Source organism: Taudactylus pleione, unplaced genomic scaffold (genome assembly GCF_031769625.1).
Source record: "Taudactylus pleione unplaced genomic scaffold, aTauple2 ptg000556l, whole genome shotgun sequence".
NCBI lineage: Eukaryota > Metazoa > Chordata > Amphibia > Anura > Myobatrachidae > Taudactylus > Taudactylus pleione.
In genome coordinates this window covers 11,118,226-11,138,272 of record NW_028284958.1, presented here as the reverse complement: position 1 = coordinate 11,138,272, position 20,047 = coordinate 11,118,226, and the positions used below count along the sequence as shown (strand labels likewise).

The 20,047-nt window shown below is 41.9% G+C and overlaps 1 protein-coding gene across 3 annotated transcripts in view; it reads right to left on the bottom strand.

Moving 5' to 3' along the window:
- The window catches only part of MCTP2 (multiple C2 and transmembrane domain containing 2), a 196,250-nt gene that overhangs the window by 31,460 nt on the left and 144,743 nt on the right, over nucleotides 1–20,047 (bottom strand). For all 3 annotated transcript variants that reach the window (XM_088452682.1, XM_088452680.1, XM_088452681.1), the window contains exons 15-17: nucleotides 16,329–16,430; nucleotides 16,148–16,222; nucleotides 15,593–15,712 (exon numbers count right to left, since the gene is read on the bottom strand). In XM_088452682.1, coding sequence (XP_088308808.1) covers nucleotides 15,593–15,712; nucleotides 16,148–16,222; nucleotides 16,329–16,430 — 297 coding nt within the window. The remainder of the gene's footprint in view (nucleotides 1–15,592; nucleotides 15,713–16,147; nucleotides 16,223–16,328; nucleotides 16,431–20,047) is intronic.

Here is a 20,047-nt window from a genome sequence, read left to right as displayed (position 1 = left end):
TTCATCTGCAATATAATCTATGCACTGGGATCACCTGACCTGATCATTGGATCTGTACAGAGGAAGTTTGTATCGACGCTATGGCAACTATGCAGCGTCTAGTGAAACCCTGGAATAAAGTTTGGGCACTGGCCGATGGTATCTATACAGTGGGAAATGGGGACAGTGTGGTGGGATTTACAGCAGGTTTTAGGGCCTCTGCAGGGGATCGGTATGATTTATGGTTCAAATCCCGACAGCGGAAGCCCGGCAGAGGTGAAGATCCCGACTGCGCTGAAGGTAAGTATAAACTAACCTAACTCCCAACTAACCCTCCCTTAGGGGTGCCTAACCCTACCACCCCCTTCCCAAGAGCCTAAACTTAACCCCCCCTTCCCCGCTGTCTCAACCTAAGTCACCCGGGGGGGGGGGGTGCCTAACCCTAATTTCTCTCCGGGGGTGGCTATCCCTATCCCCCCTTTCCCCTAGCCTACCATAACCCTTCCGGGGGCCTGCCTAACCCTAACCCTCCCCCCCCTGCGGCTGTCCATGCCCAGCTTACCTTCGATCAGGAAGCTGGGTGACGGGCTCCCGGCTTAGGTAAAATGACAGGAGCCGGGATCTCGACGCCTGTCGTTTAACCCTTGTCGGAATTAGACAGTCGGGATTCGGTCCGTCGACTTCCCCTCTGCAGTGGGGTCTACACTCAGTGGTCTAGTGTATGTACAATGGCCAAATGGTTTTGTACAATGAGCTCTTGGCAGTGGCCAGCAGTAGCCCATATAAGGTGTAAGAAAATACATTTGTGCTGTGCAAGTGTTTGCAGTGAGGACAATGATCGAACCACTTTTGCTAATCATGCTATAAGCAGTAGTTTTTTTTTTCTTAAAAGAATTAATACTAAAGAGGTGTGTAACTCACTGGGAAAAAAAAAAAAAAAAACACTTTCTTAGACTAAAAAAAAAAATAATTGCATTCAATGAGGCACTGGTCTTGTGAAATTTCCTTGTACAGAAATGGTTTGTTTTTTTTCCCAAGACCAAAGGGAAAAAGAAAAAAAAAAACAATTTTGTGCAGGACTTTCCCTTTGGCCTTCCGCCATTTTATAAAACATCCCCCTAAATTCATATTTTATATCATATAGCCGCACTTTAACAGGATGACAGCAAAGTTTTGTGGGCTGAACCTTGAGAATGTAGCCTATCCATTCAACAGGAAGGCAGGGCCTCATGTATACTGAGTCAGACCACAAAATGATGGCTCCCCCTGCATGTAGAGGCCAGGTCCACTTAAACTAGAGAGTTGATGGCATCAATTTAAAAGGAAAAACAGATAACTGTGGTGAGGGGAGTGCGCATATCCTGTGACTGAGGCGAGTATGTTCTGGAGTAATGTGTTTCTATGGTTTCTCTCTATACAGTTTACACAGAAATGATTTCATCACATCACTCAGAGCTGGGTCTGAACATGTACAATATAACTTATATACATTGTCTTATTGAAAATACATTAAAATGATCAATTATGATTTTATTATTATTGCTATAATATTCTATTTACACTATATAGATCAGTGCTTCACAGACGATATTTAAATCATTCACTTCTGTTGCTGCCCCATTTGAGTTTCCCGTCTAAGGCCGTGATTTCCAGCATGCAGCCCTCCCAGAATTCCCTTGCAACCGCCCAGCTCCTTTATACTTTGTTGCGATATTTCTATGTAAAACTTTTTTTTCAAAAGGTCTGTTGATATGTTTTTACAGTTACAATTACTCGATTAAATACTGTATATTACATACTACTGAGATTGAGGGTAATGTGAGGCCCTTTGATGGCTAGAGGGCCGCATAATGCTGGCTGCCTATCACTGCTCTTATGGTGCATACACATGGTCAGATTTGCTAGATGAATGATGAACGATTTTACCAACGATTTAATGAACGATGAACGATTTCTGACCGCATTTAAGTGAATGAAATCGTCCAAATCTGACTGCAAACACAGTCGATGTCAGATATCGTTATCTAACATGCGGGCACGCGTATCGTTGCCCTACATGTCAAAGAATTGAATGACTGAACGATTTTTACAATCGTTATCATTCAGATCTTTAACAAAATCTGACCGTGTGTATGCAGCATTGGTTGTGTATTATCACTGCAGCGATGGAATACACATCTACTGACATTTATCGCAGCTCTAAAATGTTTAGATACTGGCTGGCAACTTACACTGATCAGCCAGACAGTTTTGGTGGATTCTTTGCATATATGCAATCCAGCTCACACATGCTACCCAGAGCCCAGACCTGGACTTTCATGTAAGTTAAATTAATGAGAAAAAAAAAAAAAAAGCAGTACTGTATCGATATTCGTACTTTCAAAAAAAGAATTATGCTTTATATACTGCTATAAGGCATTTTTACTTTTACTGCCACACTGCCTGCTATCACAGGCCTGAGATATCATTAGCGATAGGAGAACTGTGGTGATGCACATACCTCAAACCTTCCTAACCACCACACATGAGACTGCTTTGTCTGCACCTGTTCAACCCACCAGTATGTTTTTGAAAACCCACGCAAATACGAAGAGAACATACAAACTCCACAGCGTCTATTAATCATTGTTTCACCCTTTTAGTTGCTTATAGAATTATTCACTGACTATCTGTGTAATTCAGAGGTTCCCAAACTGCGCCATTACAGTACAGGTTTTAAGGATATTCATGCTCGAGTCCAGATGGGTAAATCAAATTGACTGAGCTACTAATTAAATCACCTGTTCTCAAGCATGGATAGCCTTAAAACGTGGACTGTGATGGCGGAGTTTGGGAACCTCTGGTGTAATTAATTTCCAATGTCATTTCATGCTGGAGAAAAAGTATTGAGCAGGGTAGGAACAGAAGGAATCGCATCACAGCCAGAATTAGCAACACTGTATATTGCACATGGAAAAGAGGTCCATGAACAACATTCATCACATATCTCATTCTAGGTGTACCCTAGGGGGTCACCTATAGAAGAGTGGAGACATGATGTTTTAATAGAGCACCTGCCAATCCAGCAGAGTACAGAAAACAGTAGTCAGGATTATCATCCTTTATTTACAAAACATCAACATATTATGCAGCGCTATACATTGAGAAAATCATAAAACACAAAGTTGCCTACGCTCTCCCGGGGTACAACAGCTCTCCCGGCACAGTAGACCGTGCTACCAGATCCTGCCACTTCAGCAGTGCATCAAATTGAGTAACCCCTTGCCCGCTCCAGCAAATTGTAGCATTGTACAGTGGGGCAGCACCACATGTTCATGGTCCACCCCCAACAGATACACACGTACACACCTCCCACTCCGGGAGACCACTGAGAAGTTGGCAAGTATACACTTAAAATATTAGGCCATTAAAAATAAATAAGTACAATAGAACAGATGATGATGGATGATAGTAATGTAAAAAATCACTATCAAAACTTGGACATAATTTCTACTGTCAGACATCTTGTCAGCTAGTTTTCGAGTAGACATTGAACAGCAGCCTCACCTTACTGTTCAAATGAAGGACTGAAGCAATTAGACAGGGAGTCTAATCTCAGCTGAGTGCATTAACACTCTTTGACCTCCCATACAATAGATTAGGCCTCAAACCCGCAATGTATCCCTTAGGCTTTAAAGTACGCAGTTATCTTGTTTAAGAGAGCTATGCCATGCAGTGTGCATCTTATGTGTGCGCGGTGTGAAGCTGCTGACGCAGACTATTTTCTACATCTAACAGAATATTCTCTCGCTCTGGACAATGAGTTTAATTCGTCTTCATTATTACGTCTCTCACTATGCCCTATATTTTGTACAAATTAAAAAAAATGTTATCTTCGGGTTATTTCAAATGTGCACATTGAAAGACAAATATTGTATTTTTATTGCTTTTATCACTGTTACACAAAATCTCTAACAATTATATCCACAGTATCTGCATTGCAGTGTGAGCAGAGGTCATTTCCCACAAATGCATTACACAATGCAGAAACCTATGCTTTGCACCCCAGAGTATCTCATCTGAAACCCACTTACTATACAGCATTTTAGGGGTTAAGCTGTTGTTGATAACCACAAAATAAATTGACTCAAGGTGATTATGCATATTGTGATATTCACACACAAAAGAATAATCTAAGCCGTGTGTAGGTGCAGAGACAATACACTATAATTCAATTTGCAGGTCATTGTGCTTGAAAAAATGCAAGGTGAACATTGACGTTCGCAGTGTAGAGAACAAACACCAGGGGGCAGCAAAGGAGAGTTCTACCATGTTGCAGTGTTCTGCCTATAGGTAGGTGGGTAGCCGTCAGTTTGGCCTATTCAGAGAGCACATACAGATTAAAAGACTAATAAAATGAGCACAGCAAGTTTGTTTGTACGGTGTTCACTTTTTAATATACCGATCTCTTGTGCCACTTGTGAGTTATTATGTGATGATTGCTACAAAGAGTTAAATCTTATATCTATACTCTGAGAAGGTCATGGAGATTATTGAAATACCTCCTACAGTCCAGGAGAGCAGGCTAAACACTGACATGGAAAGTGGGCATGGACATGCCAGATGACACTAATCACGTCATCACCAATTTGCCATGCTCACTGAATGGCAAAAATGGCACCATGAAAGGTGTTGGTGTGAGATCCTCCTCCCAGGGCTGCCATTAGGGAGTGGGACTGCCAGGTCTGGGGTCACAGGCCCAGACAGAGAGAGGGGATCGCTGAGCGAGAGGGGAATGTGATGGGAATGCTGAGAGAGAGGGGAATGTGGAGGGGATTGTTGAGAGAGAGTGTGGAATGTGGGGGGGGATAGCTGAGCGAGAGGAGAATCTGGAGGGGATCGTTGAGAGAGGGGAACGTATGGGGGTGTCACTGAGATAAGGGGAAATGTAGGGGGGAATCGCTGAGAGAGAGGGGAATGTTGGAAAATCACAGAGAGAAATGTGTGGGGGGGATTGCAGCTGCCTGTTACAATGAAGTTATTTTTTTTTCTAATTGAGACAAGGTGCACATGATGTCATGACTATGGCTATGGAGAGACAAAGGGGGGAGCTGAGGCTACTGGAGAGATACAGTGGGATGAGACTGTTGGAGAGACACGGTAGAAGAGGTTGGGGATTTTCCACAACCTTTAAGATTAGAAGGAAATGGCTCGGGCAAAATAATCTTCCTTAAGAATCATATTCTAAAAAAAAAAAACATTACCTATGCTGTATCATAATATAATTATATTACTATGCAAACAGAAGTCTTCTGGCCCATGTAACCACCTACATGAGTATTGAATATCAACTGATATTACAGTCAGTCCAGGAAGGAGAGGTTCCCTGTTACAAAGAATCGTAAGCGGACCAGGCAGTACCTAATGGTGAAGGATGGGGGTTCCCCAAAAAACTTGTGTACCGTACCCCAAGATTTCCTTTACCATCCCTGTTTTTAAGTAACATTACAACCATGTTGATATACAGTCGTCAACATTCTCCCTTCGGCATATTTTCATGGAACATACTGTGGGGACTGTCAATTAAAGTTATTTATCTTTCAGAAAGTTATTTAGTGAAAGCAAAACCAATCAACATACACTTTATACAACCAGGTAATAACACCAAACTCCATTATTACAGAGCTAGTATATTTTGGAATAGCAGAAAAATAGACATAAAAACCTCTGAATGCAACCTTTAGGCACATAATTGATATATAATGTTCCCACAAATACTGTTATTCCAGAGGAATAAGGGTGTCTCAACTGTAGCAAAATAAGCATTCTGAGTTAAATACTTAAGGGGCCTATCCATTAGCAGACCTGAAAGTCTGAACGTCTAGCGTTCAGACCTTCAGGTCGCTATGGTGCAGTGCCTTCACTGAACGTCTTTCAGTGCAGAGCTCAACCTCCTATCTCTGAACATGCTGAACCTTGCGAGCGTCGTCAGGTTGACAGGCATGTTCAGTAGACAGTCGAGGTCGGCAAGGACCCAACGTGCAAGCTCATCGCTGGTCCTTGCCAGCTATCCATTACCCGACTTTGTGAACAATGTGACCAAAACCTCCTGGTTATGGTCGGATTGTTCATAAAGTCGGGTCATGGATAGGCCCCTTTACAGTGGCAGAAAACTGGAATCCCGAGAAGACTGCAAGCTTTAATCTGTGACTATGTATGGAAGAGACAATGGGATTTATACAAAATAGGCCATGGTTTCCCCAACATAACATGGGAGGGCTAGAGATGGTAACTTTTTCTCAAGCAACCCACTTTATTTTCTCATACACCATAATATAGCTAAACCGCTGAAAGCACAGTGTCAGGGACAGCGAGGTCTGGGAAAGGGAGGTAGTTGAAATCCCGACAGTCAGGATGCAGGAACTCACAATGCCGGCTCTGACTGCCGGGATCACAAGTGTCGGCATCCCGTACCCAACCCCTGGGAAATTTAGGTGCTCTAATGGTGACCATGTACTTGTGCAATAGCTGGATGACTCTAGAGAAAGGCACTAAGGGTCAGGGAGTGATTAAAGGTATGGGGGTGCGCCTTTGTGGAAAACGGCTCGATTGTCGAACCCAAAATAACGAAGAAAGAAAAAAAAATTTAGAGTCAGGAGGACCTCATCAAGGAACCTGTCATTTTTTCAGGCTCTAAAATCTGCTCAAGTCTTCTGTTTAACTTCCAAATAAAGTAAAACGGGTGTAGAGGAAAGGACACGCATATGGGGAAAAGGAAGACACACACAAATAGACGTAAAGGGAGAGGGGAGTGGCTCTCTGCTATGAGCAAGAGAGGGGGAGGGGGAGAGGGAATAGTCATCAAATTAGAGAATGAATCTAGATGGACACTCAGGTGAAGAAGAGAATAACTGGATTTATGGATGAAGCTGAGGGCTGTTATTTCTTATGTTGTACCATCATTGTCAGTGCTGGCTTTTAAAATTCACTATGCTTTCAGGTGGTTGCTCCTGGTTTGTTTGTTTGTTTGTTTTTAAAAACAGATCTTATCTTTTGTTAATTTTTTTCAAGTGTGTATTTTTTTTATTCATTTTTAGTTCGGATGTTTCACTGATTTATTCTCTGTCCTAATAAACACAGATTGCATTAGAAAAAAAGTAAAACAGTTATAACAACTTATCACATGATTTCACCCCTTTCATGTGGATGCATCACAGCCTGCATGTTAGAAAAATAAATATTGTGAGTTTGGTTGTACACATAGGAGCCTTGTCCTGGATGTTACTTAACTTAGCAAAATACACTTTCCACTGGTGTATGGCACATACAACTTTACTAATAGAAACAATGTACAGTACATTTAAAAACAATTACATTGAATTGAACCCCCCCCCCCCCCCTCCGCCCCACTCCCACCACAAAAGGTGGCCTTAGACAAGAAATCTAATAACAATCGGCCTTGGTTTAAGAACACCTGGCGAGGTGATACAGTTCTGGAAAATATTGCTTTAGAATGCATAATTCTATCTCTGTGCCCAGACAGATCCAGTAAAAGCCAACATAGCTTCAGGATAGCAGAACCTTGGTAAGGCTGGAAAACTGTAAAAATTACACACATCCTGAAGTGGTTTTAAGATTAGAAACTAGCTAAAAGCCAATGAAGTAAAAAAAAAAAAAAAATCAAATGAAATTAAGAAAACTCAGATGGGTGAGCAAAACAGAAAACCATTCATGATATTTTGGCGCCATCTACTGGAATAGTTAAGTGATTACAAAACAAAATGTGAAAAGGTGTGATGTTGACTCCAAAAACCAGGTATAAATAAAAGTATTTTAACTAGTTTATCAATTGAAAATTAAATCTTCGACCAGTTAGCATCAAGTTAGTATGAAACAATGTAATAAAAGCTCTCTCCTAATATTGTTAAACAAGGGAGCTCATAATATTCAGTATAGGGTAACAGAAGTTACCAAAAGTTTCTGGACCATATAAAGGCACAAGACAGCAGGCCATGTATTAAGATCATGTACAACTGATGTGGCTTCTTAATTACATAATTATTTACAACATATTTGGAAAGTAAGTTACTACTTGCCAGTGGTGTAAGTTCATCCCAGACACCCGGAGGCAAGTTATCAATTCTTGATGCCCCGCCCACACCCCTTCAGGATATTGGACTATGCTTCTGTTATGCCTAGTAAATTTGCAGGTTATCACCCAAAAACACCCTTTTTCGGGAGATATCTGCAGATTTATAGAATCCCGAGTGTACAGTATCTGCATTCCGGAGATTGGGCCCGGTAGCTAATACTATGCAAAAACCACTTGATGTGGGGGCTTTGAGGACAGAGCTTTAGTTAAGATACTGTAAGACTGCCACTGTGATGGGACTACAAATCACAAAATGCCAGTTTACTGCCGATTGCCTCACATGCCGGGGAAGTTGCTCCACTAAAGATCTGCCCCCAGAACGGCCGTGACGGTACTCTCCGGGTACATATTTACAGCCCTAAGTGGGATAAATATATCGTGGGAGATGGAGGAAGTGCCCTCTTCAGTGCTGGCACACAGCGGCAGGCACCTCCATTGTCTCCCATTGTTCTGCAACTGCTACTTGCCTTGTACAGAGTGAGTGACACAAGCGTTAAACCTTGTATTCATGGTTTCCGAGTTGTTTATGATCAGTCACTTAAATAGCGTCATCATATTTTGTTGTTCTTTACAACTGGTAACAAAGGTTAATAGAACAAGACTGGGGAATAACAGACAAATATAGAGGTCAGAGGGCACTGTTCGCAAGCTTATAGGGAAATAGGCATAAATACACAATGATAAGTACTACATATTGCATAGTGGCCCAGCCAGTTTGCAGAGTTACTTATATGGTGCCATCATATTGCATTGCGTTTAAAAATTGGGAGCAAACAGTAATAAAACAAGACAGGTCAGCAGGATGAGAAATTATTATTTATTTGAATGAATCATTTTAGGCATAAAAACATCCTTGCAAAGAACTAAGGATCATATAGGGTTGAGGCTACAAAAAAGGTAAAAAAGGGGCAGACTAGATGGGCCAAAAGGTTCTTTTCTACAGTCAAATTCTGTGTTTCCATTATTTTAACCAATATCATATTATGCAAATCAATCCATACAGGACTCAAATGACAAGAAGATTGCCATTGCCAAATCAAACAAACAAATTAGTTCTGATGATTTGTGATGGCTGAAGAACAAGATGTAATAGTAAGATGGGAATGGGTATGATATCCCGACAGGGCTGGTAAGTATACTATCCCTACCCCTCTCCCCCTCCTACCCCTAACTGTCCCTCTTTGGTACCTAACCCTAAAGCCCCCCTTCCCCCTTAGTGCCTAACCCTAACCTTCCCCTGATGGTGCCTAACCCTACCCCCTTCTTACCGCTCCCTAAACCTAACCCTCAACGGGGGGTGCCTAATGCTAACCCCCGTAGCCTGACCCTAACCCTTCCGGTGGTGGTGGGGGTAACCCTAACCTCCCCCCAGGGGTGCCTAAATCTATCCCCCCAACCCCGGGGAAAATGCAATACTTACCGGGGTCCGGACGCTCGGGATGCAGACGTCGGTTTTGTGATCTCCTTCGGGATATCGGCTTCAGCATTTTGCAGGGTGTCGGGATTCCGGCGTCGGTATTTTGCCAGCCGGTGGCTCGTTAGCCGGCAATTTAACTACATCCCAATAAGATGCTTTACATAGACCAATATATACTGAGAAGCTGTGTCCTGCATGTGGTCCCCAATCAATACAGATGTCATGATTCTGAAACAATTTCTTTCTCTGGTGGCAAGGGATAAAGGGCTCACAGAACTTGCAATGTTCAATCTAGTCAACTGGTTGACAATCTAGTACTCCAGTCATTAACCTTCATCTAGAAGTCCTTCAGTCGCTCCACTCCCTCTGACATCTCATTTCTCATTTCCCGCTGTACTTCTGCTCTCTGCTCCTCCACTGACCACCTTCTCACCTCCTCTCACTCCAGCATCAGAGATTTCTCCTGTGTCACCCCTCTAGACCGGAATTCACTGTATCAGACTTTCTGCAAGTCTCCATACCTTCAAACAAAACTTTATACCTCTGACTGCCACCTAGCTACTCTCTCTTCCAGTTCACCCTACTTGGTAACACCCCTAGTTTGCCAACTGTAAGCACTCTTCTTTTATGCTCCTCTCCCAGCAAAACTCCCTTAACCCATGCACATTGGTTCCCCCATCTACTTTTTTCCCATATATGACTCTGATCATGTTTATCTGCCTAGTGGATGCAGGCCAGACTTGTGACTATGCTTTGGGCCCCCTCCCTTCTAGGCTTCACCCTGAGTTCATAATATGCCACATAGTAGTGCACCACGTGACCACCAAACAATATGAACAGCATCCCAATATCTAATAATAATCGGTTCCCTTTTTAATTAATTAATAATTATCTGTGCCTCCTTTAAAACTCAGGTATCTCTGAATTCAGTAGTGCTCCTCAGAGGCTCCACATATGGGTCTACTGGCAGACGGTGGCAGGGGAGAGGCAAAGGGTGAGCAGAAGAGGACAATGGGGGAGCTTCCGAGGTTGACAGGGGGACAGGCAATACTGACAATATTTAAGGCTTTCACTCCTGCAGCTAATTGAGTAGAGTCACCGATGCCAGTGAGCTTGCAATCCAGTCAGCCATAGATAGACTAATCAAAGGCCTCATAGAGGCAATCTCCTCCAGTCTGCAGCACTTGCAAGATCACTTCCCCGAAACCCCAGCAGGCAGTCATGGATTGCTGTCTACGGCAATCCCGGATGGTGGCAGTCGCTGACAGCAGTCAATGACCAGAAATGTAGCGAGAGGAGCGAGTGGAGCATGCACAGGACCCTAACTACAGCCACAAGGTCTGAAGTACCACCAATGCTTAAGTGTACAAGTATCCCGCTGGTCCCACAGCAAGTAGAGTGTCTGCTGGCGCAAACTGCACCAGGCTCACTACAACATCCAGCAACCACTGCATACTCCAGTCTGTCACTGCAATAACGCAGGAGAAATACTTGAGATGCCGCTGTGTGGCTATTGTTGCACTTGTTACCATTGTGTTTAACCCCTGCAAAACCACTGGTTACCGTTGTTATCCTGTGCGGTATTGTGCAACAACATGGTGTGTGTATGGGGGGAGTGACATGAGCCTACTCCGGATGCCATGGCTCCACACTACGCCTTTGAGTGTGACAGCTGCTGGCGCTGCGGATCATCAATGATTAGCCAATTAGCATCGCAGTGTGATACCCTATGTTATTTCCGTCAGAGGAGCCTCCCTGCAGCTTCTGGAAGATTAGCCCACCCAACTTGCCCCTCAGTTGCCACTGCATTCTCACTGCAGCCTCCTCTTGCCGGCCGTTCTGTGTGCAGTTTCCATTCTCTTCCCTGCCCACAGTTAATGCCTGGGTGGCAGCTGTGATTGGCGATCCTGATAGCCCAACAGACAGGGGTGACTACACTCCCCCTGCTCTCTCACCTTACCAGCCAGCAGTGAGTCAATGGAGATCCTTAGGACAGCCCCCTGCTGCTCAGTGATTTTTTTCCAAAAATGTCCCCAAAATTATTGTTTTTTTAAATCAGATTCTATAAATAAGAGCTATTTAACACTTATCCAATATGATTTAATTAACAAATCTGCATATTTATTAATAAAATTAAACAGAATTATGTTTAAATAGCTCTTATTTCAATTATTTAGAAAAATAAAAATCAACTATTTTTGGGACAGTTATGGAAAAATACTACAAGTTATTTATATATAGCTCACACATATTCCGCTAAGCTTTACACAAGGAATATTTGGCCAGTCCCTGACCTAGTGGACCTTACACTATTCCCTATCACATGTACACGCACATACACACTAGGGTTAATTTTTCCGTTGGAAACGGAGCAGCGGGAAGAAATCCACATTAGCCAACGAAGTGGTTAAAGTGTAAAATTAAAAAATGGCTCTTGTCTTCTATTATTAATAGGAGTCTCAGCAAGAAATGTGTTACATGGAGTGATGTTCCCAGATACCTCCAGCACAACTCAGACTGCCATACAAAGACAGAACAAACCATGGTATTGCATAATGAGAACGAAGGCTAGGTACAGACAATAAGCCAGACACCCCGCAGGAGTCCTCCGCAAACCACAACAAGGGTTTCATTCCATAAACAGATCAGGCAGCTAACATTATTACACAGCTACACTTGTAACCGTTACCTGTGGTGGGTATAATTACCGGCTTCTACTCAGAAAACACCCACATGAAATGGCAATAAAAGGGACCTGTAGTTTGCAAAGTGTGAGCAGACAATGTAGAACCTCACACCACCCAAAGTGAGAGGACCAACCGCAGAGGCGAATACAAATGACAGCTTAGAAACAAATGACGAAGCTTAGTACAGCATGGTATATGGCAGTAGTCAACTATTGCAGAGGACACTTGCTTTCCCTATCACCCAAAAGAAGAAACAACATTGAAATAATCTCTTTACATTATGTCCTCTGGAATATTCAGAAACAAATGCCTTTGAATATATGGAGACAAATTTGATTTTAACCCAATGTATACTTTATATATGACACATGAAGAAATGTAACATTCACTCTGGCATAATGGTTAGCATTACTACCTATTCACCATTGATTGTCAGTGGCCCAGCGAGATTTCACCTGTACTCCTAGCTCCTTTCAGGTTTCTTACCCCACTACAACTTCTAAAGAGCCGGTCACACATGGAGGCCGCAGAGCCGGTCACACATGGAGGCCGCAGAGCCGGTCACACATGGAGGCCGCAGAGCCGGTCACACATGGAGGCCGCAGAGCCGGTCACACATGGAGGCCGCAGAGCCGGTCACACATGGAGGCCGCAGAGCCGGTCACACATGGAGGCCGCAGAGCCGGTCACACATGGAGGCCGCAGAGCCGGTCACACATGGAGGCCGCAGAGCCGGTCACACATGGAGGCCGCAGAGCCGGTCACACATGGAGGCCGCAGAGCCGGTCACACATGGAGGCCGCAGAGCCGGTCACACATGGAGGCCGCAGAGCCGGTCACACATGGAGGCCGCAGAGCCGGTCACACATGGAGGCCGCAGAGCCGGTCACACAAGGAGGCCGCAGAGCCGGTCACACAAGGAGGCCGCAGAGCCGGTCACACAAGGAGGCCGCAGAGCCGGTCACACAAGGAGGCCGCAGAGCCGGTCACACAAGGAGGCCGCAGAGCCGGTCACACAAGGAGGCCGCAGAGCCGGTCACACAAGGAGGCCGCAGAGCCGGTCACACAAGGAGGCCGCAGAGCCGGTCACACAAGGAGGCCGCAGAGCCGGTCACACAAGGAGGCCGCAGAGCCGGTCACACAAGGAGGCTTATTATTTATGGGCAACACAAATTCCTGGTTCCTAACAGACACTGTAAATGCATTTTGTTATGAATTAGTGGTAAATGGATGTTAATTAGCACCAATTAGGTGTTAATTAGGGGCATTAGTTAATTAGTATTAAGAGTTTAGGACATGTAGGCATTTTTAAGACTCATGAGGAAGTCTGCAGGAAATTGTGCAATGCATATGTGGGTCTGAGGGCAGTAAAGGCGCAGAGATAGTTATTGGGCCTTTGGTTTGCATTTAAAAAAAAAAAAAAAGAATATTCTCTAGGTTAGCCAAATAATCAGAGATTAGAGTAAGAACAGAGCAGACTAAAGCCATGGTGCGACTCAGCGGCAGTGTAATGCTTTGCAACGATACATCGCTAGCACTGTACACACTGCACAACCCGGTGTAAGATGGCGCAATGTGTCATTACATGCTGCATTTAATAGTATTGCGTCGTTCTTTGCATCGTCACATCTGCTGAGCAGAACAGCAGATCGGACGATGCAATGAATGACCATCGTGTACAAAGAATCGGGCATACACACTATTCGATGTGTACGATACATCGTTCTGACACGCGTGGGCATAATATATTGTATACTGTATATCCAGCTTAAGACAGAGAAAGTAGACTAGGCTCTATTTCTAAAGCTGTGAAATGTTCTTTATTAAATCACGACCCATGATAAAAGGGCTTCTCACAGCTGTGGGCTATTCATTAGCGCGTTATCGCAGATAAATCTCCGATTTCTTCTGTGGTCTCCCTAATTTCAGATGATATTGCTTCCCCATACTAAAGTACGGGAAAAGCCTCTGCTTTACAGCAGTATTAGCATAATGCAACCTCAGGATGGTGTAGTATTGTGTATGTTCAATTTCCATCTCACACATATGCAGCACCAATGAAAGTTGAAGTATTTTATGGGCATGCATGACCTTATCGGCTCTTGTTTGCCCAGTATGGAGAAAAGTGACTCGTATAATAGCGCATATACCGGCTCCTCTACCAGAGCATGCGCTATAGGAAAACACAGTTTAGGATTGAAGAGTTTTTCAAAAGTTTACAGAGGGACCAGCGTACCACAGACAGACAGACAGAAATAACACACTTTTTTGCATGACACAAACATCCAAAAGCCTAGCGTGCTGTGCAACCATACTGGACACTGAATACAGTTCTACTATCAAAGTAATAGAAGAAGATCAATATTTTTCCAGTCTATTGCTACCAAATACATCTAAAAAGACACCATGTTCAGACAATGAGGGTAATTCAATCAAGCGTGCGCCACTTTTAACCAGAGTACAGATGTGTCCTCATACACCTATCCTCAATACGCCATGAGGCTAAGTTCCACTTCCAATGACAAATTCAGTTTCATATGGTTGTTCTGAGCCTTAATTTCAAAATGATGGGCACCCTATACAAGAATCTAATTCCCTGTGCCAGATGTTTTCTCTCTGATACAGCAGAGTATACTATTATATAACATTTTATACGTTTGTTTTTAGTTTTGTTTCATACCTACGCTCCATAAACCCAGACTTTCCACCTAAGTGTGCACCAGTGGGGCACAGAATTACCTCTTGGAATTTAGAAGTGAGTGTATTGGCTTTTGTACAGTTATTACTATTTATTGACAGTGCATATTAGGTTTGGTGCAACCTCTACTTCCCTCTTCTGTTCCCAGAATTCACAACATGTTTATTGACCAAAATAAAAGATACTGTGTAATAGAATCTGAATATGCATTAACACAATTTTTTCATGAGAGACAGAAAACTCCCATATCCTCCCAGGCATTCACAAAACGTGTTGATACTTCTTCACAAGGAATGCAAATTATTAACTATAAAGTGCAATTCAGTACGTATTTATACCTACTTACATACACACCCAGCAAATGTGTCCTCTATATATCAGTACGAAATGACACATATATAAACTTCCAACCACTAAAATCTAAAACAAGAACTCTAAACACCAACCATAATGCACTACAACAACTTTACTTCCCCATCACATGACACAATAAAAAATTGAAACCAATTAATTTAATATGACAGGTTTATCTAGGACGTAATTTAGTGACTAAATAGCTTAAAACGCTGTTTCTAGAACAACAACAACAAAATGATGTATTTTATTTGTACAAATGTAGCTTATCGCTCTTGACATTCATATATTTTGGTGGGGGTGGGGTAGGGGGGAATAGAACTTACCAAAAAGGCTATTAAACTTCTTTTGGTAGATTCCCACTGAAAGCAGCTGTTAATGAAACGCATTGTGTTCCAGATTGCCATAGTGATTTTTTTGACGCGGTAAACATTCCTCGATAAGATCTAGTAAAAAGATAAAATTTATTAACAAATTCTAAATTTGCAAGGCTCCACCTGATACATTGTTACCATACATTACATCCACACATAAAATTAATCTCCTCTTTCAAAGGTCATAAAACTAATTGGCATTAGTATAGATATATAAAGAAAATATTTGCTGTTTGGCTACTGTCAGATAGCCCCCATGAGTATGAGATTTATAGATTTACATTTTACTAAGCCTGAATATCTGATACATGTACTGTACCACGAGGAAGCATGTGTCACTACAGTAACTACATACAATTTTGAAAAATAGTTTTTGTGAAAAGAATTCACAATTAAGTCTATTTTTACAGCCAATGATGGTTAAGAGAGGTTCTTCTGGCCTTTTTTGTAATGTGCACAAAAAGTCCACAAGACTCATCCGTTGAGGCCGGTTCCCATGTCGCATACCTTTTTAGAAAGCTTTGGGTTATCTTCCACAAACCGTCTCTCTCTTGGATTAAAAGTCCTAATACTCGCTCTGACCTGATAAGTTAATAAAAAAAAAAGAGCATTTTTAGATCAGTGAGCACAGATGACGGACTTGCAAACTCTTTCTATAAACATAGTCACTAAATGTTACACAACTTACCGGATTAAAAATTAGATCAATTTCTAAATAAATCACTCCTTTCGAGGCACTGGCCAAGTCTTTGTTCTTTAACAAATATGCTACTTGCTGTCCATTCCTCACCTTGGGATAAAAAAATAAATACTTTATAAAACTCCATAAGCAAAAAAATTCTCCTTGGTTGCAGTCAGTCTTATTTGCAGAGAACTACTTCAATCTTGCACCACGCTCAAGAACTAAATAGTTTCTAGTAAGCTTACGGTGATGCATCACATCCTGCAGACACAAACATGTTGCAAGAAAGCAATGACGTGCAAAAGTTTGCACCTCAATATAACCATATTTAATAATAGGAAATTAACATATTTTCAAAAAAGGCAGTAAAGTACCCTTACTGAGCTCCATTGTGAGAAAGATTAAAAAAAAAAAAAAAAAAAAGTGATATTGAAATTAATAAGTTGGTGAATGTCTAACATGATAGTAAGGTGCATTTTGTGGTTAAGGTTTCTTTCGCACAAGACATGATCTTTCGACTCTCAATGATAGCGCACATCAGATGTGTAGATGAACTGTGAAAGTGCTTAATGGGGACTTGTAAATGTACAGACAAGCCAAAGAAAATGTAACAGCGCACTTTGCAACCAAAATTAATGATTATAACTGATTGTCAAAAGAAAAGTATACATTTATTAAATCATGATTAAAAAAAACAATCACAACAAACAAACCAAAAGTATTATTGCTTTATAATCATGTTTTAATAAATGTAAAGGTTTTCTTTTTTTTGTTTTTTTTTACTATCAGTCATAATCATTTCTTCTTTGGTACACTCCTATTTTTTTCGCTGGGAAACTTGAAGATTCCCATACACAGTAGGATTGCTTCACCACACTCAGGGGGTCATTCAGACCCCGTCGTTAGCGCCGATGCGCTCGGACCGGGTCGATGGCCCCCCACAGAGTATGCGCACACCGACGCCGTCGTGCGCATGCGTGAGACCCGTTACGACCGACAGCGCCGGTCGTAGCGGGTCTCGATCCAAAGGGGGCGAGCTGCCGATGTTGATTGACTGCTCGCCCCGTTTGGAAGGCGGGCCGGGGGGGGTGGCAGCCCAAACAGGGGCGTTCCCATGGGAACGCCTACCATTTGGGGGTGGCCCCACTGACATCACTAGTGATGTCAGTGGAGAGCTTCCGGCTCAGACAGAGCCGAAAGCTCTCCGGGGCTTACGGCAAGGGAGACCCTACCCTAGGGTCTTGTCGTAAGCCCCGATGGTCGCGATGGTCTTGACCATTGCGACCATCACCTTAGGCGGTCGTAAGGCTGTGGGTGTTAACCCACAGCCTTACCACCGCAAAGGAGGACGTCTTGAAAATTCAAGACGTCCTCCCCTCATTCAGACCGACCGCACGCTCTGTGCGACCGGCTCTGAATGAGGTCCTCAGTGCTGTGAGATAATATACCTTGGCATGTGCGAACAAACCCATAAAATTAGGTGATGTACAAATATACCTTTATAGTCAGCAGAAGCAGAGCTGTAAGTAAATAATACCCGCCTGTATCAAATGGCAGAATAAATGTAAAATTAGCCAACTGTCAAGCGCAACGGAATATATGAAATATATGAAACTGTTAATAAATAAATATTAAGCAATAAACTGGAGCATACAATGTAAGATTTTATTTGTTGCAGGATACTGTACATCCATTCACTATGAAAGTGTTTTACAGTTTGGTAGAAAAGGAATTATCCAGCTCATGAGAATTTTACAGAAAGGATTGTTAAATCTAGATTTTTTTATGAAGGGTTATCACAGTCACAGTAAGAGGCTAGATTAATAAAGCTAAACCCTTTATACAGACATTTATAGGACACTCCCTTATACAAGTTTCTCCTAAGGAACACATCTATTCTTCAGGGGCATATATATTAAATCTATAAAAAAAAAAAATTACCAATATTGAAAATGAATCAAACCTATACTTATTCTACAGTTATTCAAATTGCTCATTTATGCTACAAAAGAATCTAACAGCTGCTTTCAAAAAATAAATGAAGCATCCAATTTCTCTCTATAATAAACTTGTAATTAAAAGAATAAATAAAATGAACCTTTATCTACGTTTGTGTCCAGCTACTCTGCCTTTGTGATTATGCCTTGCCAAGAATTTAATAAGCTTATTCTGACACTCAAGGGGTTAATAACCCACAAATGACACTTTCAAATGAAGAGGACATGCTTCCTAGGTGCGGGCAAGCTGCCCCTTCAGGTATATTAATAAATGTGTTCTAATGTCAGTATTGTTGGAGAACATTGTATCACTCCCAGCTAAATGTTCTTTATGGACACATTCCCTTCATACAGGTGTAGTTAAAGAACCATCCACAAGTCCATAAAGATAGCTGAAAGACTGGGCAGTTTTTTAAAACGAGCGTGCACAGTCTGCTAGAGGATCCCATAGAACATTTGGCACAGAGTGGTGCTGTACAAGAGCATCTGCTCAAGCCTCTCACTTCCAATAACATCACGGATATGGGAACCCAGGGACGTGTTAACTCATCAGAAACTACACAAAAGTACAGGGGAGCAGGAGCCATTCCTGTATAAACATCGCCATGTTCACTGCCACAGTTGACAGGAAAGGCAGAACCAAGCACAGAGAAAAAGGTGCTTCATTAAAGACTGTCTTTGTTTCTTTAAGTATTACGTGCTATAAAGTGTGCAACGTATCACAGACTGCCTTGTGTGTTTTTACTTTATTATGGATTACTTGCATTTAAGATGCAATAAAGATTCAATGGCTTGTTCACATTGGTAATATTAAAACTATGGGAAAAAAAACATAGCCAAATCTCTAAAAATAGTTATGTTAGGGGGGCACTTTATATGAAATACAAATTGTCTAAAAATGAAGACATCTTGTGTTAGGTCGCCATGTAACTATTGCGTGAACACCTTGATCCTCTTTCTGGTAGTCAATAGACCGTCTTTCAATGTTATGTCACAGTCATTCTGTGTTGCCCTTTGTATGTCTGAACTATTGAGAAGATCACTATACAGTCTCCCAAATGGGCAATACTATAAAGAAGAAAAGTATCTTATCTAAGTTATTAAAATGAAGTATAATCAACTGTGCTTATGTGTGGATATTTACTTTTTGGCGACTGTCTTTTCTTCCACCCAAATCTAGGTAGTGTCCATCTCTACTGTAGCTGGCACCTGTGGTCACTGCACTAAAATTACACATATGGCTTATTTTCCAACAAACCAAACTCACGAAACCTGTGGATTAACAAGACCAATGAGGACAACACTACTAATAATGGAATACTGTGAATACTGTTGTAACAGTATAGCAGAATCTAGGTGAATATTTTGCTTGCATACACTCCACCCTGAAGGTTTGAATGAGACTCTTGAATTCTATGATTAGTATGTGAATTATACTACAGTTCAACATGAATTGACGTAAGCACACTGGGCGATCCAGACGAATCGTGTCTGGTCAGTGCTTTGTCGGCTATCCCATTGTGTGGATATCAAGAATGAGAGAGATAGATATACCCTTTATATATTATCATTTTTGGGATGTCTGTGTATATTGATTAATGGATATATGTTAATATATGGTATGTAATTTTCTTATAAACTATACTACTTTAGAATATTAGATTAACTATAGTAATAAAATGAGATAAATAGTGTAATCAATTATGCTATAAGGTAAATGAATGAATA